Source organism: Pseudopipra pipra, chromosome 14, assembly GCF_036250125.1.
Source record: "Pseudopipra pipra isolate bDixPip1 chromosome 14, bDixPip1.hap1, whole genome shotgun sequence".
NCBI lineage: Eukaryota > Metazoa > Chordata > Aves > Passeriformes > Pipridae > Pseudopipra > Pseudopipra pipra.
The window spans coordinates 4,678,628-4,700,582 of record NC_087562.1 but is presented as its reverse complement, the minus strand read 5'-3'; the positions used below and the strand labels follow the sequence as shown (position 1 = coordinate 4,700,582).

Below are 21,955 nucleotides of genomic sequence, written 5' to 3'. Positions count from 1 at the left end.
AAAGTTCAGTAGCGGGATTTCATTTCTAATTAGGCCCAGGCTGGTGTCTGTGGTGCCTGGAGGAGCAGCACCGTTGCTAAGTGGGCACGGTGAGTGCCCGGTGCTGCCGGGGCACGATCACTGCTGACGTTCTGCTCCCTCCGCTCCCAGCAGTGACTCAGCGCCGCTACGGGGAGGGGATGTACCTTGTCAGCACCGTGTCCCCGCCCGGCATCCCCGCCTGTGCCGTGTCTCCCCAGCAGGGATCCGTGCTCACCACCTTCAGAGTCTCCTGCAGCGCTCCCGGCTCGGTGGGTTCATCCCAACCCAGTGCCAACAGGCAGCTCACGTACTGCTTCTACCTGAAACCAAGTGAGTCCCCAGGTGAACTGTTTGGCTCCTGCACAGTTCCAGCAAGCACTGCTGCTTCACCAGCAAAAGCAAAGGTGTCACCTGCCCTCTCTGTGGGGAGACTGATCCCCACTCAGCCAGGCCTGCCCAGAGCAAGCCCGGAGTCCCCTGTTTGCAGAGAGCAGGAGGTGTCTGGCTGCTGTCTGGTAGGTCACCCCCTCTTTCCTCTTTCAGATTCTCTCCTGGACTGCAGCCCGGATCCTGAACTCTTCCCAGCCTATCTTCCACTTGGAGAAGAGGAAAATAATTTTATTGTACATGTGACAATCACTGTTAGCAACAGCTTTGGTGATACAGTTCAAACAAATGCTTCAGTGAAGGTACACAGTGGAATTACTTTTTTCAAGAACTCTCAAGATGATACCTAACCCATGATTCACTTTTGGAGCTTGTTCCTATTTTTGACATATCACTTCCTTCTGAATGTGCCATAATCACCATTTTCCTATCTAACAAAGACTATTCTCTGTGTGCTCAAGGCAGTCAGAAGTATCTTCCACTGTCCTTTTTCTAGGACAGAAGTTTAAAAGATGATCTGTTTGGACATTGGGCAGCATAAGATGTATTTAGTGAGTCTGGAGTTATTCTGTAGGCCCCAAAAAACTCCTGCTTCTTCCCCAGTGCCCCACTAAGAAAATCCTTATCAGGCCATTAAAAATAAAACATTTAAAACTGGGAACATGAGGTTTTATGTCCCACTGTAGCTAGGCTGTCATCAAGACGGTCGTGGAAGCTGTTCAAAGGTAATTATAACAGTGTTGAGAGCATATCTGATTTCTTCATCAGGTTGGACCTGCAGATGGGATGGATGGGAACCTGACCCTGCAGGGCATGGTATCTGAGAAGGCAAACACCATCCTAAAAGATGGGAACAACAGCATGAGCCTTTTCCAGCTGTACAAATCACTGACATCTGTCCTTAACCAGCAGACCCAAGAGGAAAGCTTTAACATGTCTTTGCAGACAAATACACGAAAAGAGGTCAGCCAGACACTTGTTTTCTTGCAGTACAATGTCATATAATGGACTCTTCGTATTCTTTGACAACTCTTAAGTTATAAAAAGCTCACGTATCACCACCTGAAATCAATGGAGGTTTCAAGTTTCTAGCATCTGTCTCAGTGTTTGGCACAGCTTTCAGCTATTTTCACTATTTGCCTACATAAATAATTTGTCTTACCACCCACCAGTAAAACAATTAATTCTCGTTATTGCATTAATTTAAAGTAGTTAACTTAACCCCAATTTTCCACAAACAATTTCAATATCATTAAAATGGCCTCTCCTGTGGGATAAATACCCTATCCAATTTTCCCCAAAAGCACTAGATGGCAGGTGATTTTCTCTTGGCCATTTCAGCTACCAGTTGACATTTCAGTTGTAAACTGATATTTGTACAGTGCTTTGAGTGCCTCAGATGAAAAGATCGAGAGAAACGCAATGTATCCTTCAATTATGATTCATTATTTGAATAACATCAATCACACATAGCTCTGCTTTCTCTGCAAGTGGCATTTACACAGTCATTCACATACATTAGTACAAATTCTCACAAGTAACTCTCCGTGCTCTTAATGGATGTGAAGCTTATGAATTCTCTGTGCTGGGAGGTAACATAAAATTCAGGATTATACAATTACTGAGGCAAGTGGCATCTTGTCACTAGGCCTAATATCACTTCAAATGATCCTTGTTGTGGAGTCTTACTCTACTTCATAATTTACAGCAAGCCTGGCTGTCAATATACAGCACTACTTGCACAGTCCTAATTAGTATCTTGTTCCTTTGCCTAATTATCCCTTTTCATCCCAAGCTCCGAGGGCTGATGCTGACAACTCTCTCTGCTGTTAATGTAACATCAATGCAGGCTGCTCTTAAGATGTCAGAGGTGTTGAAAGAAATCACTTCCAGGAGTGAAGAGCTGTCTGTCTCAGCACAGGTAAGACACAATTCATCTTCCATCTCCTCACACTAACAGTGGAGACTCTACTGCATCCCACTGACCTTGGAAGAGATTCAGTGCCTTACAGTTGTCTGTTCTGACCCATATTTTCAACTCTACCAGCATGTCTATTTTGACCAGGAGGGAATATATTTTGCTGTTTAGAGTAAGAAAATTCCACTCTCAGATGTTGTCTCAGCAACCTCTGCAATCCAGGCTACGACCATTACATTTCTCATATATTTTTTAGATAGAAACCTTAACTTTTAGTCAGAAATATGTTGCTTTATCTTGTAAAGCACTTTTAGAACCCTGAAGAAAAACTGTCCAGGAGGGGTTTTTATAGAATTTCCCACATTCATTTGTCCCTGATCCAGGCACTGCCCAAAATGCACACAGGCAAGCTGTCAGTGAGGCAGAAACAGGGCAGCACCCAGAGCAACTGGGCACAAATGTGCAGATGGGTCTCACAAAAGTATCTCTTGAATCTTATCTGGCACCATGACATTATTAGCAGATGATGCTATTTAAGCTTAAGGTGTGAGCACATGGGAGGAGAGAACAAACTGTCACTGGGGAAGTTTCCCAAACATGCAGGCAATAAAAAGAGCTATTCTGATTTCTGATCTATTGTAGGGTTGGAGCCAGGCAACGGCTTGGGAGCATTTCAGCACTATGTGGTTGACTTTGGCAAGACAAGAGCATAGCTCAGGTTCAGCCCTCCCCCTGCAGTGAGGCTGCTTGGAGTTTGCAGGCTGTGGGAATGGATGTGTCCAAGCTTGCAGTGAACTTGCCTGGCTCCCTCACCATCCTGGGCTAAAAGCTGGCCAGTGCTTTCACACTCACAAAGCAACCACTGGCTGCATTCAGGCCCAAAATAAAAATTGTACAACTCATCCTGCTTTGGCACTTGGCACAAAGCCAAGGGTATCACTTGCTGGCAATTCAATAGGGTTTGTGGGAACTAAGATTGAAACATGGATGTGCTTGGCAATATCCTGGTATTTTTTAGACAGATCACCCAAAAGAATAACCTAATTTACTACATTACTGTACATCCTAGCAGTATCCTTCCCCAGTGTTTGACAGACAAGCTTCCTTCAGATTTTTTTTACAGATGAAATCTGTAGAAACAGGCTGCATTTCTCAGGTCTGTATTTCATTTTAGTATAGCATCTAGTATATCATCTTTATTAGCATCGGAGGTATTACCCCAGCACAAATAATTATAGTAAAAACAGCCTTAGCCAGTAATAGTGCCATGAGATTACTGCTGTTGCAATATTCAGTAAATGACAGAAGTGTCTTCCCTGTCAGTTGTGGTACCAGCACATCTAAACTGCTCCCTGTGTTTTTCATGCAGGTGGAAGCCAGCAACACTCTGAAAGATGTCAGTGCTTCCTTGCTCACTGTAAACCCAGAGGACAGCAGAGATGATCAGAACCTAAAGGAAGCAGCCAACCATCTATTTAATGCAGTCAGCAATGTCCTTAAAGCTTCTGTAGAAATCAGAGCTGCAAACTCTTCAGTGCCAGAGGCAGAACAGGTAATTTTGGTTTGGCCCAGTTTGTACCGGACTGTGTGTGAACATGTTTGCTTTTGAGAGGAGCTCTGCTGCCTCTTGTGTTTTTAAATTGGCACTGGGAAGGGTTCATTGAGACACCATGATGGACTAGAATATGAGAAAAAACATTTCCCCACTTAGACCTGTTACACTGAACATTTGCTAACGAAGGGCATAGAAGCCTCTAAAGATTTGTTACATTTAAAGCTGGACAGGACAGGGCACTGGAGCATCAGTGTATGACCTCTAATGGATGACAAGCACGTGAAGATTTTTTTTCAGCTTTGGTTCTATCCCCTCCTTTTGCCCCTTAACTCAAGGAAGCCACAGGTATTCAATATTCGTGATTGCCACCACTGGAATCAACTCTGGCTCCTGCTTTCACTTTTCCAGAAAGCCCACTCTGATGCAACATGTTTATTTTGTCCCACCCTTTCCTATCTAGATGTGAATTGATCTGAGTGCTCCCTGGGCTGAACATACTGTAATTTCATCACTGCAAGGGAATAGGGCATGAAATAAATCTAACCTAGAGAAAAGGTTATGAACTGCTCAAGCTCCCCCAAGATAACACACTACTAACACACAATTGATATGTAATTAGGTCTTGCTTTTCCAAGTACCCAAACACTAAAGTGTGCAGCTAAAGAGCATTAATGCACAGAAGTGCACGAATATATTGATTGATGTCATGTTTGCAGTGCTTCAAACATCAATGTGTAGAAGTTATAAATAATAAAATATAAAAGTAAAATCTGTAAGACATTTATTTGCTGTCTGCAGTGTTTCAACTGAGAAACTGAATTGCTGATAGAATAACTTTTCCTGAGATTAAGAAGCACATCACCAAGTTTGTCAGCTTTGGAAGACACTGAAATTTAAAGGAAGCAAAGACAAATGATGTGCAGCTTGATGATTCTGAGTACCTGTGTTGCAAGTTTCCTCCTCTAATCCTTTCCCAGGTTTCGGTGTCACACCAGCTCCTGAGTACAGTGGAAAATCTCCAGAGTGCCCTCCTGTTTGGGAAAGCCCCAGATGATGAACCTACAGTGCTCACCACTCCTTCTGCCACAATGTACACGCACAGGTAACAGCTGAGAGTTAATCAAATTTGTTAATCAAATTTGCTCCAAATATTAATTCCATTGTGCTTAAATGGAACCACCCAACTAAATATTGTAGCACAATGACAACTTCAACAGTGCAATGAGGCTTCATTACTACCTGATAGTGAGAACAGCTTGGGTTCCAGTAACATCACCCTAGAATTTCTCATGCTGTGTCTTCTTTAACCAGCAGAGAATTTACTACTATTTCCTGGGAGAGGCAGTAGTCACCTACCTTTGAAATGATGTAGAAAACTCATGTCATGCCAGTTAAGGGTTTCTTTTCCAAGTTGCCAATAGTGACATGTTATTTAGAACTGTAACCAGCTTGGCAGAAGCAAATGTAATCCTGAGGAGCCTGACAAGCACTCTCCATTCCTGATAATCATCCCTAAATTGTTCCCCGAGAGCTTGGTTTTCATCCCCCTCACACTGTGCATTCAAACCAAGAGCACGTTCCCACAGAAACCACACATGTCTTTCACAGAAGCACACCTTGGGCACAACTTCCTCTCCAGATATGCCAATTCCACCCCTTTTTTGATGATTCCATGGCAGTGTTATGTGCAGTACTACGTCAGGGACAGATTATTGTACAAAGTATTTACTGGCAGAGTTAGAAATAGTTTTGCAACTAAGATATACTTGTGAAAAGAGAAAGCTTTTTCTCTAGTTATGAAGTCCATGTTATTAATGTTTGGTCTTTTTTTGGTGTGGTTTTTTTTCCCCCTTTATTTTCTATTTCTTTTCTTATTTCTGTTTTATTCTGCTTTGTTGTGTCCAACCCTAACTGGACAGATTACAAACAGAAAACATGGATGGCACATCCATTAACATCTCCAATTCCAGCTCTGCCAGCTTTACTCTCCCACCTGCTTCCTCTCTCAGTGTTTCAGGACTTGATGATGAAACAGTGGATATAAGGGCAAGTAAACAGCTTTTATCTGACTCAGTCTGATATTCAACTTACACTCCCAATATAATGGTTTTAGAATCTTTTCTCCTTTTACAATGAACACACGAGCACACAAGTCATCCCTCCTGTCATGACAATAATTTGAAATATTTTTGGTCAAAGAAGTCTTCATTTATCTTAATTGCATGAGGTTGTTTCAGCAAGCTAAGGAGGACTGAAAGCTGAACTTCCCCATCCCATCATCCCCTCACATACACTTACACAGCCAGAGAAGGCAATGGAATGAATCAATACCTATAAATCTATTTGCTGTTTGTTTACACCTTATGCTCTGAGGAGGATGCAACAGCTCAGAGGCCGTGTCACATTCCAACTAAACTGCAGCAGCCCTCCTTCATCCCAGCTAGAAATACATGAGGCACTCAGATCCTGCAGGAGACAAATGTCCTGTAATAACACATTTCCTAATCTGAATTAGAACATGGTGGTTTTTTTCCTCAGAACAATAGACAGTATGTAATTGTCATATTTTTATTATAAATTTTCTAAGGGCCTCTCTGCTTGATTTGGCCCTCTCAGGAGAGCCCCATAATACCTGCAATAATTTTTTTTCATTGCATCTTTTCCAACTCTGCTAAAAAAAGGGTTACAGAGTATGGAAAAAGTAAAGATTGTTGTACACGTCACTTTTCAGAATCAAAATAATTTTGAAGGTTTGTGTTGACCTACCTTAGGGATAAGGTAGATTCTTATTTAGATCTGAATGCAGACAAATCTTGAAAGTTCAGTTCTGTTTGGGTCTGAGCTCAACCTTTCACTCTTCAGCAATTTAGCGTAGGAATATAATGAAATACTGACAATATCTCAGTTGTCTGATTGTTAATGTTTTGCTGACAGATGGTGAGCTTTGCTGTGAACCCCTTTTTCTCCAGTGACACCAGTTTTGACATCAGTGGAACAGTGGGGGGTCTAAGTCTTACTGGTCTGGATGGCTTGATCATACCAGTCAGCAACCTCAAAGAGAACATTGAAGTAAATCCACTATTTTCTATCCCTCTCCCTCTTTTCCCATTTTTTCCTTTCACCATTAATGAACTGTCATTTGTGTCATCATCTTCTGTAAGGTGAAAACAAATGCTGCAGTGTAGATTACATTAGATAATGGGATGATGTTGTCTGCATTTGTGATGAGGGGATTTGTGTGATGTGATGAATGAAATAACAAATATTTCTGTCTTTTCTTAAAGAGGAGGTATCTTACCCTTCATTAAAATGGATGTGAGAATGAATGTTTTCAGAGGTTAGCTGACATTAGCAAGAAAATTACTTTGAAGCTGATATTTTTGCTGGCCCTGCTTTCCTGATGTTATGAACCAAGATAATCTAGCACGTGGCTGCATGCTAGGGGCAAAGTGCTTTGCTGTATTTAAACCTCTGTCTTTCTGTTTCAAAACAGATCATGTTACCAAGGCTTTCATCAACTCAGGAAGATAAGATTCTGTTGAATCTGGGCAATTATAGCACTTTCCAAGTCAATGTTACCTCAGAAAACACATCTATAGTGATCTACCTGGAATCTGAACACAACATTCCACTAATACTCCACTTGGGGTACGGTTATCACCCAAATGAGACTAATTATGATATGAGAAAACATCTGTTCTCTAAGAAAGCTGCTGAAGGTAAGATAATGTTTAGTCACCCATGAACTTGCAGAGTGAGCCTTGCCCATGAGTTCAGATGTCCAGCTGGAAAGAAACCTCTCACAGGAGTTTCAGTCTGTCGTGCTTCAGGGTTCCAGTCTCTAGTGTGCAGTGTTCACCAACAGGAGAAAGGAGTGGGCTGCTTTGAACAACCAGTTGCTAAAAATTATTTTATATCTGTTTCTTTGGTTTGTTTATTACATGCAATACAGCTGCATACTTCTGAATTAGCATTTCTCCATGCATTGAAACAAAAATGTTTATCTTCAAGGTGAGACAAACACCTGGGTTCTTAGCCCGGAAGAACTCTTTTTTGGAGAAGGAACCTACTATTTCATGGTTTTGCAAGATGTGGGAATGGATTCCAAAGTCTATGCTGGGCTAACCATAGGTGTCACTTGCTTTGCATCCCGCTGTGTATTTTGGGATGAGCACCAGGGGAGCTGGAACAGCTATGGATGTCATGTAAGTCGAGCAAAACAAAACAGTGTTTCTGTTACACACTTCAAAGCCAGCCCTTATAACCACCACCTTGTAGTAAAATGATAGCACTGAACTCCCACCTTAAAACAAGATCATTCTGAGATGTTTTAATAAACTGAAGAAGTTTAGTCATATTGAACTAAGCTTCAAATGACATTTCCATTTCTATTTCTTGGGATGAACTTCCAAGAAGAAATGAAAAATTTTGACAAGGCCATATTATGTTATAATGCCTGTTACTGGCTACATATTAATGTTCCTTATTGGAATTTGAACTATTCTTTTGTGTACAGCAGTTCTCTGCACTAACTCACCAATCTCAGCACTGTCTTTTCATTTGCTTGGTAAGCCATCTAATATTTTAAAGCCAAATGTTTTATTGGGATTCTTTTTTGTGGGTTTCAGGTAGGACCAAAAACAAATCCTAGAAGCACACAGTGCCTGTGCAACCATCTGACTTTCTTTGGGAGCTCCTTCCTTGTCATCCCCAATGCCATAGATGTCAGCAAAACTGCACAGCTATTTGGTACATTTGTGGACAATCCTGTGGTGGTGACAACTGTAGGATGCATCTTTCTGATATATGTGCTCGTAGTTATTTGGGCTCGAAGGAAAGACATTCAGGATGATGCCAAAGTAAGTCTTCAGCTAATAAAGACTGAATATATTTAGGCCAATTCCCACCATGCCAAGGCTCTGTTAATAGGAAGTCTTTAACTTATTCTGCTCCCATCCCTGTAACTCTGTTTACTGGTAAGTAAACGTTGTTCACAGGATGACAAATTCCTGCTCACAGCTTTCAGGAATCCACACTTCCAGACCAGCTGACACACTGCTCGTGTTGTGTTGCTCTGCAGGTGAAAATCACAGTCCTGGAAGACAATGACCCCTTTGCTCAGTATCGGTACCTGGTGACAGTTTTCACAGGACACCGCCGTGGCGCAGCCACAACCTCCAAGGTATTCCTGGCACTGTGTGGGGGAACAGTTTGTGCACCCATTTGGGGAACTGGATGAACAATGGAGTGCCTGAGGCTGTTAAACAGGACAGCTCAAATGCACCATCTAAGCCAGAAAGTCCTTAGGTTTGATGGAAGCTGGAGGAGCATTCCAGAGGAATAATCGTACGTAGGACCGGGAAGTGCAAGTCTTCATTGTGCCATCTTATTTTCCAGGTGACTCTCACCCTCTATGGAATGGAAGGAGAGAGTGAGCCCCACCATCTAACTGATCCTGATACCCCTGTGTTTGAACGTGGAGGAGTGGATGTTTTCCTTCTCTGTACCTTCTTCCCTCTTGGGGAACTGCAGAGTATTAGATTGTGGCATGATAACTCAGGGGACAGCCCGTCCTGGTAAGTGGAGATCTGAAGATCCACAAATTTTTCTTTATAATGATAACAGTTTTCCTTTTCTAGCACTTGAGAATTATCCTTCCCAAAGTTCTAGAAAGAAAAGAAGTGTTAGTTTCTCATTTTTGCTGGTGAATAGGTCAAATCATAATCTAAACTGCAGGACCAGGAGTGCTTCCCATATCCCATGTCCAGTATAGGATGGGATGTGTTCTGTGCCTTACAGTTTAGACACACCCTAAGAAGCCAAAGGCCAGAGTTTGTCCTCCAGAAGTTCTGTCCAGTTCTGAATTTCACATGTGATTGTGCCCTGTATGTTTTTCCAACAGGTATGTGAATCGAGTGTTAGTCCATGATCTGGCATGGGATCAGAAATGGTACTTCCTCTGTAACTCCTGGCTAGCCATTGACATTGGAGAATGTGTCCTAGATAAAGTGTTCCCGGTAGCTACAGAACAGGACATGAAGCAGTTCAGGTACCTTTTATTTTATGGACATTTTTAATCTTGATAGCAATCAATCTAGAAGAGCAAGCATGAAAAAGAAAGACCAAACCCCTAGACAAATGCCTTTCTAGTGCTCTGAAAGGGCTCTGAACAAGGAAAAGAGGAAGGATACAGTAATACCACACTGGAAATATTAGTGTTAAAGAAGGATAGCCTGACAAGACCTACAGAAACCCAACATCTTCTCTTATGTGTAATTTCCTTAACAATTTAAATAGAAACTGCTCACTTTTAAATAGAACTGATTCACTTTCCCTCCATGGTGTGGGCAAAAGGAAAGGACATAAGTAGCTATGACCACTCTATGCAAATCAAACCACAATATTTAGTAATTTCTCAACGTTATTATTCCTCCTGACAGTACCTACAAGCATGATCAGGTCAGGACACTGAACTACAGTTTTATTCTTTCCTCTCCTTTCTAAGCATCCATTTGATTTCCCTCTCCTCCTTCCCAGCAATCTGTTTTTCATGAAGACCTCCAGGGATTTCCAGGACGGGCACATCTGGTACTCTGTTTTCAGCCGCTCCCCACGAAGCTCCTTCACGCGCGCCCAGCGCGTGTCGTGCTGCTTCTCCCTGCTGCTGTGCACCATGCTGACCAGCATCATGTTCTGGGGTGTGCCAAAGGACCCAGCCGAGCAGAAAATGGATCTGGGTAACAAACCTCACCATTGCTTGGGCAGGGAAATAGAGAGACAGCAGAATGTAGAAGCAGGAGAGTTGAACAAATGGGCTTTTTCACAAGATAAATGGTTTATTTTTCATGGGGTTATTTTTCCTCCTCCCCTCTGTTTGACCTTGACAGGTAAGATCGAGTTCACATGGCAGGAAGTGATGATTGGCTTTGAGAGCTCCCTCCTCATGTTCCCCATCAACCTGCTCATTGTGCAGATCTTCAGGAACACACGACCCCGGCCAGCCAAGGAGGGGAGACAGAGGAAGCCGGGGAAGAATGGCCGAGTGTCCCCAAGCGTACCCCTCACCCCAGAGGTCACCCAGGCTGCCTCGCTCACTCCAGAGGCTGTGACAAAGGCAAGTCCCTGCGAGTCCTGCACTGCCCTCTGGTGCCACGCACTACCGGCTTCCCCGGCTCCACAGCACAAACGTTCCCTGTCAGATGCCCTTCAGCCAGTCTGAAGAGAAAAGCCAATTGCCACGGGTGCAAAGCTCTCATTTGCCCACCTAAATGCCATCCACGACTTTGTTAAGAGCTGCCTTCGTACGTCCCAGCCCTTGCACAATTACCGGGCAACCAAATCACTGTGTTCAGGGGTAAAGCAAACACTAAGCAAGACAGTGAAGATGAAAGGTATCACAGACCCCATCTTTCTCAGCTTAGGTCCCCAGGCAGGTAAGCTGTCCTTTTGAACCCTGAAAGCCGTCTTACTGAACTCACTGAAACCTGCTCGTCACATCCAGCAGTGTAGGATGTGCTATTCTTATCCATTCTGGAGATTTTAGCAATCGGTGCAGCTCCCAGCCAGTGGTGCTGTCAGATCACATCAGCTTAAGCCACTGCAGCCAGAGTCACTGCTGTGTTGCTCTGTCTTCCCTAGGACATAAGAAGAATTGCCAACTCACTCTTGAAAGTCCTGAAGACTCCACCTCTCACCTCAGCATCAGATCTTGGAAAAGCAACAAACATCAACTCCCTTCTGTCATTGGTTGAGGACATCATCTGCCAGCAGAACAGAGCTGGGCAAGGGTTTTATGATGGGAGCAAGAAGGATGGCCCTATAATTGTCACTTTAGGTTCTATGGATATGCAAGGTACACAACAGACTGTGAAATGCCCTCTGAAGCCTTTGCAGTGAAAATGATGACAGCACTGGATGGGATGACCCAAGCTCTTCTTACATTCTGACTCAGAGGCAGTTACAGGATTACAGAGCAGCTGAGGTTAGAAGGGATCTCTGGATCCCACCGCTCTGCTCAGAGCAGGGGCAGCTGGGGAAGGATTGCCCAAGATCAAATCCAGTCAGGTTTGAATGTCTCCAAGGGCAGAGAGTCAGCAAATTCTCTGATCAACCTACTCCAGTGTCCAACAGTCCTCACAATACTCTCCTGTTCAGAAAGAATTTCCCATATTTTAATTTGTGCCCATTGCCTCTTGTCCTTTCACTGTGCACAACGGAGCACCCACTGAGTAAAGACAACTGTGAAATCTCTATTTCTTACACTGTAGAATTAAATATTTGCAGTCTGACTTGGGAGCAGGATCAGTATCTACCAGCACAAAGACTCATGAATATCAGTTTTTTAACCTGTCTTTTTTTTCCTCTTGGTCTTGTGCTGTTGTTCCTTTCAGTTTGACTCTCAACTCAGGCATTTATTTATCTTCAATTAAACAAGAATATATGAGTAAACAATCTAACTGATTTCATTGAGACTCATATTTGTCTTTTCCAATGAGTCTACCAAGCTACTAATTGCACAGGGAAACTATGAACAAATTAACAGTTGATCTGATCTGACTTCTCTATTAAGGTTTTAGGACCTGTTTAACTAAGTTGCCCTCTGGCAACAATTCCAGCAGAAGAGTATTAAGCTCTAGTACTAAAGCTGGTTTTACACATCCCTTGACATGTTACTCTTCACTTTGTCACATTCATTAGCTCCAGTTCTACTACCCTTTGTACTGAACACTATTTTAATCTAGGCATAGTTTTTCTCAATAAGTAAATAAATAATTCTTTGCCTGCAGAAAAAACAAGAAGCCCAAGTCCAGAGAAGAGAATTTGTGAGCGACCGAAATACAGCGATTACAATCGCTGCTTGTACACACAACTCCAGCATGTGGAGATGGAGCTGGAATTACTGGGGCCCCATAAATTCCAGGTGCCTCAGAGTTACACACAAGCTGTTCATCAGGTTCAGCACATGAAGAACCTCCTGGAGCCCCGAATGTGCTCGTCAGCGTCCACCAGTGAGGGGTAACCTGGTTCTCATCTCACTCTCAGTATAAGTAAATTCATGAGTTCAAAATTGGTCAGGATGACAGAGCCCAAATAATTACTGCTTAATATGTGCTAGATGACTATTATTATAGCTGTAAAAATAAGTCTTACTATTATACCATTGTAGAAAAGAAATTTCCACGCACTGTGAACTGCACACAAAGGCAATAATGACAGATCATTGCTCTTTGTTATTTTTGCCTCCAAAATGGAAAGTTACAACACAATGCCACATGATAGTAAAGGGCTGGGATAATCACCAAGCTCCAAAGTCACAGAAGTCTCTTAAAATGTATGGATAAAGAAAAAGTAATAAGCAGACAAAAATAGTGCAGTGAAATATGATAATTAAATTGGAAGAATTGAAAACAATTGCTCTAATTATCTCCCTGGCCTTTATGCTGATCACAAGAGACACATCCAGCAGCTTAAATACAGTCATGGTTTTCTTTGTCAATAATTCTACTGGAGGTTCAATTATGCATAAACTGAGGAGTAAATAAGCCCATCGTATTTATTTTGATTTTAGCTGATCTCTGCACACTTCCTCTCATTTTTGCTCACCATACTTTTTGCTATCCATATATCCTACAAAGCTGCATTAGTAAAAAGAAGTCAGAATATTTTGATTGAGGTTTTAAATCATAAGATGTTGCCTGTTCCCAGTGAACTTGATGGTTGTGATTTTGGTTCCTGTTCTACCACAGACTGATGTTTTCTCTTCTGGTTGACTCTCAAGGTGGTCCCTGACTTCAAACTTCTCTGGTGATGACAAGAAGAGTGTTTCTTCCAAAGGACTGCCCTGGTGGTTTGTGTTCATCGGGTGGTTCCTGGTGGCAGCCACCAGTGGTGTGTCCGGGTTCTTTACCATGCTCTATGGGCTGCACTATGGCAAGGAGAACTCCATCAAGTGGCTGATCTCCATGGTCATCTCCTTCTTGGAAAGTCTTTTCATCACACAGCCCTTAAAGGTGAGATCCTCAGAAATACAACCACTGGCCAAGATCAGCTCATCTACTACCATTGCAGGAAGGCAGTGTAGCACGTTCTAAAGAACCACGGGATCTAAGGTATAAAATGAGAGGCCTTTGCCCTTAACAAAGAGTTAGCAGCTGGTTTGCAGAGTTCTGGTGTCTTTTGCTGACATTACCTCCATTAGTTTCATCTCCCTTTTTTCATCAGGGTTTAATAGGTGATGAGGTTTCTGAGCAGGGAAGATGTGTCACTGTGCACTGTTCTCTTGTTTAAGGGCTTCAGCTGCAGGAGTTCAACAGTCAGAGAGCAGTTGTTCTCTGCAGTGCCTGGATCCAAAGGGATCAGTGGCCTGCACTTCTTTATATGAAATGGGCATATGGTGAGTTATAGCTGATTCTTTCCAGGTGCTGGGATTTGCTGCTTTTTTTGCTCTGGTTCTGAAGAAGGTGGAACATGAGGATGTAGAAAACCCAGCTATTGATGGGCCTTTATCTGCACCAGGTAAGTGCTGGTAAAGTGAGATATTATTAAAGAAAGTGCAGCATTCTCAAGCTTTTGGAGTGCTTTATGCATAAATGTGTGACTCAGCTCAGCTGAGAACTTCACTGGTTATCTTTACATACCTGAATCTTAGCTGTCAATGTTAGCAGAAATCACTAAATCCACAGGCATTATGACTACCTACCTACCCATTAGCATTCCCAAGATCAAGTGGAAGTGAAAACAAACCTAAATAACTGATTTTGTGTCAGCTGCAGAAAAAAATAAAGACCACTGTATGTATAGGTTGGATAAATCCTGCAGAACTGTTTCCTAAGGGAAAGCAATAAATAGAAATGTTTCCTTTGAATGTCCAAAGAAACAAAAAGCAGGACATGGATGATCTGTTTACTAATCCCAGGGTTTACTGCTCTCCCTCTCAGGTGATTCACACCCTCTCTTTGGAGCCCGAAGGGACAGTAGAAGCAACATTTACCGGCCACCTCCTGCAGCTGATGTGGAAAAAATGAAAATCAGCTGCATGAAGGAGCAGAAAGCATTTGCCCTCATCCGAGAAATCCTGGGTATCCATACCTAGATTACTTGCTTTATTCAGTAGTACTCATCAGTACTTTTACAGCAGTGAAAATATTGTTCTCTTGGGTGACAAAGTTTTGGCACATCTTCAGCTTTCTGCCAGCCATTGTGATGTAGAGACAGGCTGTTCTGTGGCAGCTGGAGCTGCAAGGAGGTGGGAATGTTAGCTGGAGGTAGAAGTGTGGCTAAGTCTTGATTTTATGGTAAAGAAACACGTCACAGACACATGAGAGGTTAAAACAAAAATAGGACAGAATGAGGAGATCAACAGTTAAATGAAGGTGAAGTCAAAGAGCAGAGGAAGGACATCTTTCTAAAAGCAGTAGTATCTATAGATCATGATTTGTGCTCTTGTTGTATTTCCTCTGAAATCAATGGCAAAAATTACCTCAACTTCACTGGGAACAAAGTTAGACTACTCATTTTATTTAGAGCTGTTGAACTGCTGTTCAGCCTTCCCTCTTGCTTTCTTGACTGCTGCTCACATTCCAGTTGTGAAACAGTTAAACTGCAGCAGCTTGTGCACATTTACTGGCACTGGTCACCCAGAGTCTACAAAGCACCTCCTTGGCCTGACAGCAGTAACCATTCCTGCAGTGTGTTTTGAACAGCATTGGTAATTCAGCTCTCACATGTGCTGTCTCTTCCTGTTTTTTTTCCCAGCCTATATTGGGTTTTTATGGATGCTGTTACTGGTTGCCTATGGGCAGAGAGATCCCAATTCCTACTATTTGAACAAACACATTGAGGACAGCTTTACAGCTGGATTCCACGATGTCTACAGTTACCAGGATTTCTTCACGTGGGCAAACACCACCTTACTCAAAAACCTTTATGGATCATATAAAGGTGCAGAGTCACATTGTTTCCCATCAGCTTGCCAGATTGTGAAGCATAATCTTTTATACATATCCCTAACTTTCACAGGTGTATTTGAGTGGAGAAAGAGATGTCAGAGTACAAGGCTAGCATGGATTCTTATAATATGATAATATGAATACTAGTGGATAACAAAATCCCCACAGCTTGATTACAGGTCAAATGTGCCCTGATATTTTCCTTGTATTTAATATAAACCAAAAGTTCTGTACTATAATGCTACATTTTTCACATTTTACATTAGGTACTGCAGACATTCAGATATATGCCTCAGTTCTACACAAGCTGCTTTCCATAACCCAGAAAAGAGAACGGCAGACAGGTGGCACCATAAAGCTTTCCTCAGGAGAGTTGTTTGCATCAGGGCTTGGGTCAATGTGAAGGCAAATTATGCAATATCACCATGTTTTCTCTATGTAGCCACATGCAGAAAAATCTGACCCGTTTTCCAGCTCACATTTAAGGGTATATACTGAAATACATTAGCAGAGTTGTTCTTTGGACATGACAGGCCACAGGAACACTGCATAAAGCTACTCTGCTGTGGGAGTCAAAGTGAGTCACTTTTCTCCCCCAGGCCTCATTTTCCTTCTGTATAAAATACAGATGGGTAGTGATAGTGAACTCTGGTTTTATGGATGTTCTTTAAGAACTCAGTTCCAATCAACATGATGTTTCATTTCCATGACTATTTTGCTTACAGTGTTTCTGAGAAAAGAATATATAGCAAAATATTAACGCATCAGTGAATCATAAACGAAATGAAGAAATATTATTAGTTCTGTCATGTTGCCAGTGCTGCTCTTTTCCATCTCCTGTTTAGGATTCATTACAGATGGCAATTCCAAGCTGGTGGGGAGTGCTCGAATTCGCCAAGTAAGAGTGAAAGGAGACACCTGCCCTATTTCTCCCAAACTCCAGCATGTAGTTGAGGAATGCCATGCTCCATACTCCCTACAGACAGAAGATACAGCAGTTTATGGGGAGCACTGGAATTCTTCAGTCTTTGATAACTCCTCTGACCTGAGCTCAGCGTGGCAGTATCAGAGTCAGTCCAAACTGAGAGGGCAGCCCAGCTGGGGTAAACTGGCCACCTACAGTGGAGGGGGATACGTGATTCACCTGGGAACTGAGCCTGGGAATGCCTCCAGGTACCACTTGTATTCTTGTAAGTTATCAGTGCCTCCTCCCTGGGATACTGTCTCTATCCTGGATGAGTTGGATCACTGGCTTTACATTTTTTTGGCAGAATTCTCCAATACCTTTTCAACAATGCCTGGCTGGACACCTTCACCAGAGCAGTGTTTGTTGAATTTACAGTCTACAATGCCAATGTGAACCTGTTCTGCATTATAAGCCTGATGTTTGAGAGCAATGCTTTGGGTGAGCATATTTTTTAAGTTACACATTTGTGAAGACAGCAAGCAGTGCACCTATAGAAGGTGGATTTATATGTTGTCAGTGTGTTCCTAGTTCTTTATTCAGTAAACAGAAGGGTTTTAATAAATCTAATCATGACAGTATCAATGCAAATTATATAAATCATTAAGGAAAAATGCAGCATCACAGTAATACTGACCAAAATGGAATATCTTATGTTTGCTTATGCTGTGGTCACCTGCTGATGAAGAAAACATGGCACTGAAACTTATCCTCCAGAATTTATACAAGAACAGGAAAAAATTATGTTTCCTAATCTCTTCAGCTAATCAATACAATATTAAGACAAAAAGCACAAATAACAGTCTGTCTTTTTTGTTCCAGATGACTTCCAGTATATTGCTGTGTAATCATATAATACATAACCTGGATACAACAAAGAGAACAGAGAAACCATATTCTGGTTTAAAGGCTGTAAAAAAACACATTTGGTCTGGGAGCAGACTCCCTCAGGTCTGGCCTGGTGCTGGAAAATGCCAAAACTGACTGCAAAACTGAGCTCATGTTCCTTTTAGAACAAGATTCAGCTTTACATCTCCAAGTCCTCCTGCTACAGTCGTGCATTTGCAGTCCAATCCAAACTCAGCCCTGCTGGGATTAGTGTTGTGCTATGACACAAGACAGCACTACCACTCTGAAAGCCACTGACTGCCTGAAATGCCTATTTGAGGAAAATGTCAAAGAACACTTAGAAGGTTACTCATATAATCCAGTCTAAATCTCAGTTTGATAGTTGGAGTCATGCTCACATTGATGTGAAAGCAAGTACAGAAGTCTGACTGGTGAACTGAGTGTTGGAATGAGAACAGAGGTGTGACTGTCAGAGCCCTGAGGTGACCCCTGTTTGTGTTTCAGGAGCCTTCTTCACAAGTGCAGAGCTGCAGAGTGTCCGGCTCTACCCCTACACCAACAGCCTCCACATCTTTGTGGTTGCAGCAGAAGGGATTTATTTCCTCTTTATTGTGTACTACATGATAGTACAGGTGAGCCCAGTGGAAAGTTCAGCATCACCTTGTGTCTGGGGGGGATTTCACTTACAAAAACGTTGTGACTGTACTTGATTTCAGAAGCACTGCTGTTGCCACACCAATGGAAGATTAAATCCCATAATGGGAAGGCAACACTTGATTTGGCTGGAATGCTTCTTTTGAGAAAGATAATGAGTAATTAGTGCAAGCTGTAGTTTTATTGATGCACAGCAGTCTGTTTTATTGCAGAGGGAATTGCCCTAATCTTTAGAGGTATTATATGATCTGGAGTCATGAGACTGAGACAGTAAAACTCCTCTTTTCACAGGGGAAACTGCTGAAGAGTCTGAGATGGAGATATTTCCACAGCAAGTGGAATCTCCTGGAGATGGCCATTATATTGATTAGCTGGAGTGCTCTGTCAGTGTTTGTGAAGAGGACAATCCTTGGGACCCGAGACATCAGTTACTACCAGGAACACAAAGAGAAGTATGTACTAATGCTATTTAATGCATCCTTTGTTGTTGCTACTTACGCAGAAATAAATCTATTTTTCCCCTTCCCAGACAGCAGCTTGTCTGTGCTAGAAACTGCTATCCCATATGAGTATATTCATGAAGCCTGTAAGTGTTTCAGGGCTTAGATTTGTGTCAGCAATAGGATTTTCTTCTGATACCTCTCTAATAAAATCCAGCAGACTTGAGCACTAAGTTTCCCTTTCTAGCTGCTAATTTCCTGTCTGCATCACCCTCTTGTGAACCAACAAGCCTTTCTGCCACAGGACATCCACCCAGAAAGCACATAATCTGCCTTGTTCTTTGTTGTAAAAAGCCATTGGTTAGGGGACAATAATGGCTTATTTAGTACAGAATGGGAAATTATAACATCTGTTAAAATACAGTCATACAGGACAGAAGTGACAGGATCACAGGATGATTTAGGAAGGAAAGGACCTCTGAAGGCTTCTGTTCCAACCCCCTCTTTTGGTGTTAGATCAGGTTGCTCGGGGTCTTGTTTGGTTGAGTTTTGAGTATCTCCAAGGACAGAGGTTCCACAGCCTCTCTGGAGCCCTGAACTACTCTCATTGTGGAGAAAAAAACCCTGTTTTTTCCATGTCCATCTGGAATTCCTCTTGCTGCAGCTTGTGGCTATTATCCCTTGTCATGTCATTGGGCACCTCCAGGAAGTGTTTTACTACACCCTCTCCATAACCACTGACTATATAGCTGGAGACAGCAGTTGGAGGCCTTCTTAGCTTTCTTTGCTCCAGACTGAACAAACCAAGCTCCCACACCCTTCTCTCATGTGTCCTGTGCCCCCACTCCCAACCATCTCAGTGCCCTTCATTGGACTCAAAGACTCCTGGCACTGGGGAGCCCAAAACTAGGAATCGCAGATGCAGCCTCACATATGCTGACAGAGCAGAAAGAACAAGCACTTCTTTAACCTGACAGCTACATTCTTGCTAATGCAGCACTTTTTTATCACCCAGGAATATGTCATGCTCTCTATTTGGGCACACAACTTATAAAAGCTGCATTAGCTGCCTTTAAACTATGAGTTGATAAAAATAAGCAGCATTTAGGCTACAGCTAAAATGCTGTAAAAAACATTAAAAAAAAACCCAACTCTGCCCTGCACAACTGAGCTTTTTGTGTGTGCACAGCAGGAAGAACAGGTGGGAAGACTCCAGCAGGAACTCATTAGGTCTCCAGTGAAACCAGGACAGAGTCACTGGCCTTTCCAGCACACCCATTTATGCTCTTCAAAGGACTCTTTGTGCATGGTGTGTTACACATTTCCCTTCTGTCCAACAGCTCTGTGAGCTTCAGCGAGACAGCGAGAGCTGATGCAGTTCTTGGCTACCTGATCGCCTTCCTGGTGCTCCTCTCCACAGTGAAACTGTGGCACCTCCTCAGGCTCAACCCTAAACTAAACATGATCACCTCAACACTGAGGAGGGCATGGGGTGACATCTCTGGATTCATCACTGTGATTGCAATCATGTTCCTTGCCTATTCCATTGCTGTGAGTACCCCTGGGCTTTCTGTTGTCTGCAGGCAGCACCCAGGGACTGTCAGGTTAAATGATTTATTTCTGGATGCTGGAAGCAACGTGGCTTTGCCATGTAAAATGGAATAAAGCTGTCTGTCCAAATCTTAGGTTAGCAGCTTGTATGTGTGAAAGAGAAGTTAAAATACCCACTTGTCTGTTCTTTGTAAACCAAAATTTAGTAAAAAATAAATGCTGAGATTAAAAAAAAAAGGGTTATCTACGTGTAATAGATATGACAAAGAACAAAGTACAGGAAAAATAATTTTCTGGATAAAATTATTATGTGGAGAGTGCAGCAAGTGCCATTTTCTGTTTGGCTAGTTTATAAGTGGGAAATAATTATTTTTCTGCCTATTGCAGGAATACTTATTATACAAATACAATTATATTTTCATCCTAGTGAGGTTAAAGAATTCTTGGACTGTAACTATTCTTGGACTGCAACTATTTATGTACATTTACTGTTTAACTGAGATGTTTTGTGTAAATCTTCTGGCAGGGCGATTCGGGAAATTCAGCAAATTAATTCCAGAGTCACTAAGAAAGTGGAAACCATCTGAGCCAAATCCAAGTTGTCCCATAAAGGACAGTCCTGTGACAAACAGGACCTGCTGCAGACTCACACTGCCTGATTTTGTGTCCCTCATCCCTCCCTCCAGCACTGCCACTCAGGCAACTGAGTAGCTTTAGGCACTGGTGTGGTCACAAACTTACCAGGTAAAATAAGTGATCAGATCAGTTCCATGAGCCAGCCTGCTGTCCCATCATGAGAGTGATGGAGCTGTGAAAGAAAGAAGCAGAGGGATGAGAAAAAGGTGAGCCTGCAGCAGCCTTCATTTAAATCAGACACAGTAGGCCCTCAAGGTATAAATTAACAAATCAGCATCTTGGTTACTGAGGGCAAACAAGGAGCTTGCCTGTTTGGAAGGATCTGTGTTTGTGCCTATGAATTGTTTGGACAGGGATAAATCTGCTCCTTGAAGATGAGCTAAATTACTTTCATGATTTTTGTCATGTATTTGCAGATTTTTTCACATATCTAGTGGCAAGCTGAGCTGATATAAGACATTCTCATACCCATGATAAAAGGTCTTAAAACTAAACAAAGTGTGAATCCAGTTCTAGCTCTAGGTTAGGCTTCTTCTGTGACCTTGTCTGATGTTTCCCCTGCTTATAAATAAAAGAAAAACCCAAACCACAAAAAGCTTCATGGCTCTAATGACAAGCTGGGAGGGTTTTCTCTGAATACAGAAGTCATCAGCTGATTTTGCAGCAAGGACTCTGATCATGACACAGGATGTGACTTCTGTCCTCTGCAGGCAAACCTGATATTTGGCTGGAAGCTCTACTCTTACAAAACTCTCTTTGATTCAGCAGAGACCATGGTCAGTCTTCAGCTGGGAATCTTCAACTATGAAGAGGTACCACTTTTAATTTTGGGAAGTTTATCACCATATAATTAGCATCTCAGCTACCAAATATGCTCTGACCCAGCAAATAGAAATACTTCCAATTAGTGTTAAACATTAATATAATTTTGCAAGCTCCACAGCTTCCTAAATCAGTCGCCTTTTCTCATCAAGAAAAAGACACCAAGTGAAATCTCTCTTGCATCCCATTTTGACCATGAGGAGACTCATA

The 21,955-nt window shown here is 42.4% G+C and overlaps 1 protein-coding gene across 1 annotated transcript in view; it reads left to right on the top strand.

The window, feature by feature from the left end:
* LOC135422280 (polycystin-1-like protein 2) overlaps window positions 1–21,955 on the top strand; it is a 38,319-nt gene that overhangs the window by 13,799 nt on the left and 2,565 nt on the right. The window contains exons 14-41 of the mRNA XM_064671360.1: window positions 151–351; window positions 565–710; window positions 1,177–1,371; window positions 2,204–2,329; window positions 3,696–3,878; window positions 4,859–4,983; window positions 5,801–5,927; window positions 6,816–6,950; window positions 7,375–7,600; window positions 7,893–8,086; window positions 8,510–8,740; window positions 8,962–9,063; window positions 9,279–9,457; window positions 9,784–9,930; window positions 10,419–10,618; window positions 10,769–10,995; window positions 11,520–11,733; window positions 12,668–12,896; window positions 13,660–13,891; window positions 14,300–14,396; window positions 14,819–14,959; window positions 15,636–15,821; window positions 16,675–17,002; window positions 17,101–17,234; window positions 18,147–18,274; window positions 18,588–18,748; window positions 20,077–20,287; window positions 21,634–21,735. Coding sequence (XP_064527430.1) covers window positions 151–351; window positions 565–710; window positions 1,177–1,371; window positions 2,204–2,329; window positions 3,696–3,878; window positions 4,859–4,983; window positions 5,801–5,927; window positions 6,816–6,950; window positions 7,375–7,600; window positions 7,893–8,086; window positions 8,510–8,740; window positions 8,962–9,063; window positions 9,279–9,457; window positions 9,784–9,930; window positions 10,419–10,618; window positions 10,769–10,995; window positions 11,520–11,733; window positions 12,668–12,896; window positions 13,660–13,891; window positions 14,300–14,396; window positions 14,819–14,959; window positions 15,636–15,821; window positions 16,675–17,002; window positions 17,101–17,234; window positions 18,147–18,274; window positions 18,588–18,748; window positions 20,077–20,287; window positions 21,634–21,735 — 4,907 coding nt within the window. The remainder of the gene's footprint in view (window positions 1–150; window positions 352–564; window positions 711–1,176; window positions 1,372–2,203; window positions 2,330–3,695; window positions 3,879–4,858; window positions 4,984–5,800; window positions 5,928–6,815; window positions 6,951–7,374; window positions 7,601–7,892; window positions 8,087–8,509; window positions 8,741–8,961; window positions 9,064–9,278; window positions 9,458–9,783; window positions 9,931–10,418; window positions 10,619–10,768; window positions 10,996–11,519; window positions 11,734–12,667; window positions 12,897–13,659; window positions 13,892–14,299; window positions 14,397–14,818; window positions 14,960–15,635; window positions 15,822–16,674; window positions 17,003–17,100; window positions 17,235–18,146; window positions 18,275–18,587; window positions 18,749–20,076; window positions 20,288–21,633; window positions 21,736–21,955) is intronic.